Here is a 1,401-nt window from a genome sequence, read left to right on the forward strand (position 1 = left end):
GTTGCCCAGGCTGGAATGCAATGGCACAATCTTGGCTCACTGCAACCTCTGCCTTCCAGGTTCAAGTGATTCTCCTGCCTCAGCCTCCTGAGCAGCTGGCATTACATTACAGGCATGTGCCACCACACCCGGCTAATTTTTGTATTTTTAGTAGAGACGGGGTTTCGCCATGTTAGCCAGGCTGGTCTTGAACTCACGACCTCGTGATCTGCCTGCCTCGGCCTCCCAAAGTGCTGGGATTACAGGCGTGAGCCACGGTGCCTGGCCTGCTTTCATTTTCTTAAAACAGATGCTAATTACTTTTCACTTACTATAAAAGTGGTAATAAAAGAGACAAAGAGTAGCAAATAGCAGATTCACATAAGAGAAAAAGCAGTGAACAGAAGATAATGGTGATGCAGTTCAGGCTTGGTGGTTCATGCCTGTAATCCCACCATTTGGGAGGCAGAGGAGGGAGGATGGCTTGAGCTCAGGAATTCAAGACCAGCCCGGGCAACATGGTGAAACCCATCTCTACAAAAAGTATGAAAATTAACCAGGTGTGGTGGCGCACGCCTGTGGTCCTAGCTACTTAGGTGGCTGACGCAGAAGGATGGCTTGAGTCAGAGAGGTCAAAGCTGCAGTGAGAAGTGATTGCACTACTACATTCCAGCCTGGGTGACAGAGTGAGACCCTGTCTCAAAAGAAAGAGAAGAAAAGGGGATTCACTGTTTTTCTTTTGTTGTATCATTGCTACATAATGAATTTTCTCCTCAAAACTTAGGAAAGGAATGCAAAACGTGCAAACCCAAAAACTGACAGTCACAAAGACAATGACAAATATTTCATACTTGTGTGGAGATGGCCAAGTATTAGGATCCTGAAGTACCACACCAAGGGCATAAAGGACGAGGGTCTGTGAAAAAAAAAATCCAATTAGTCAAGGACTAACAGAGGTAAAATGACTCCTAGAAAGTCAACTTATTCCAAACTTCTTTTAATATAGATAGTGAATACGAAATAATAATTTAAAATAATGGAAGAAATCGGCCGGGTGCGGTGGCTCACACCTGTAATCCCAGCACTTTGTGAGGCTGAGGCGGGTGGATCACAAGGTCAGGAGATCGAGACCATCCTGGCTCACACGGTGAAACCCCATCTCTGCTAAAAATACAAAAAAGTAGCCAGGCATGGTGGTGGGCACCTGCAGTCCCAGCTACTACTCGGGAGGCTGAGGCAGGGGAATGGTGTGAACCTGGGAGGCAGAGCTTGCAGTGAGCCCAGATTGCGCCACTGCACTCCAGCCTGGGAGACAGAGTGAGACTCCATATCAAAAAATAAATAAATAAATAAAATTTAAAAAAATAATAATGGAAGAAACCACAAGTGATTATTTTGGTAATCTTACAATGAGGATGTCAC

General features: G+C 45.3%; 1 protein-coding gene across 2 annotated transcripts in view; it reads right to left on the reverse strand.

The window, feature by feature from the left end:
* The window catches only part of LOC105548463 (cytochrome P450 20A1), a 74,403-nt gene that overhangs the window by 3,565 nt on the left and 69,437 nt on the right, over positions 1–1,401 (reverse strand). For both annotated transcript variants that reach the window (XM_011992489.1, XM_011992488.1), the window contains exon 11: positions 831–895. In XM_011992489.1, the coding sequence (XP_011847879.1) occupies positions 831–895 (65 nt within the window). The remainder of the gene's footprint in view (positions 1–830; positions 896–1,401) is intronic.

This window comes from Mandrillus leucophaeus, unplaced genomic scaffold (assembly GCF_000951045.1).
Source record: "Mandrillus leucophaeus isolate KB7577 unplaced genomic scaffold, Mleu.le_1.0 Scaffold411, whole genome shotgun sequence".
NCBI lineage: Eukaryota > Metazoa > Chordata > Mammalia > Primates > Cercopithecidae > Mandrillus > Mandrillus leucophaeus.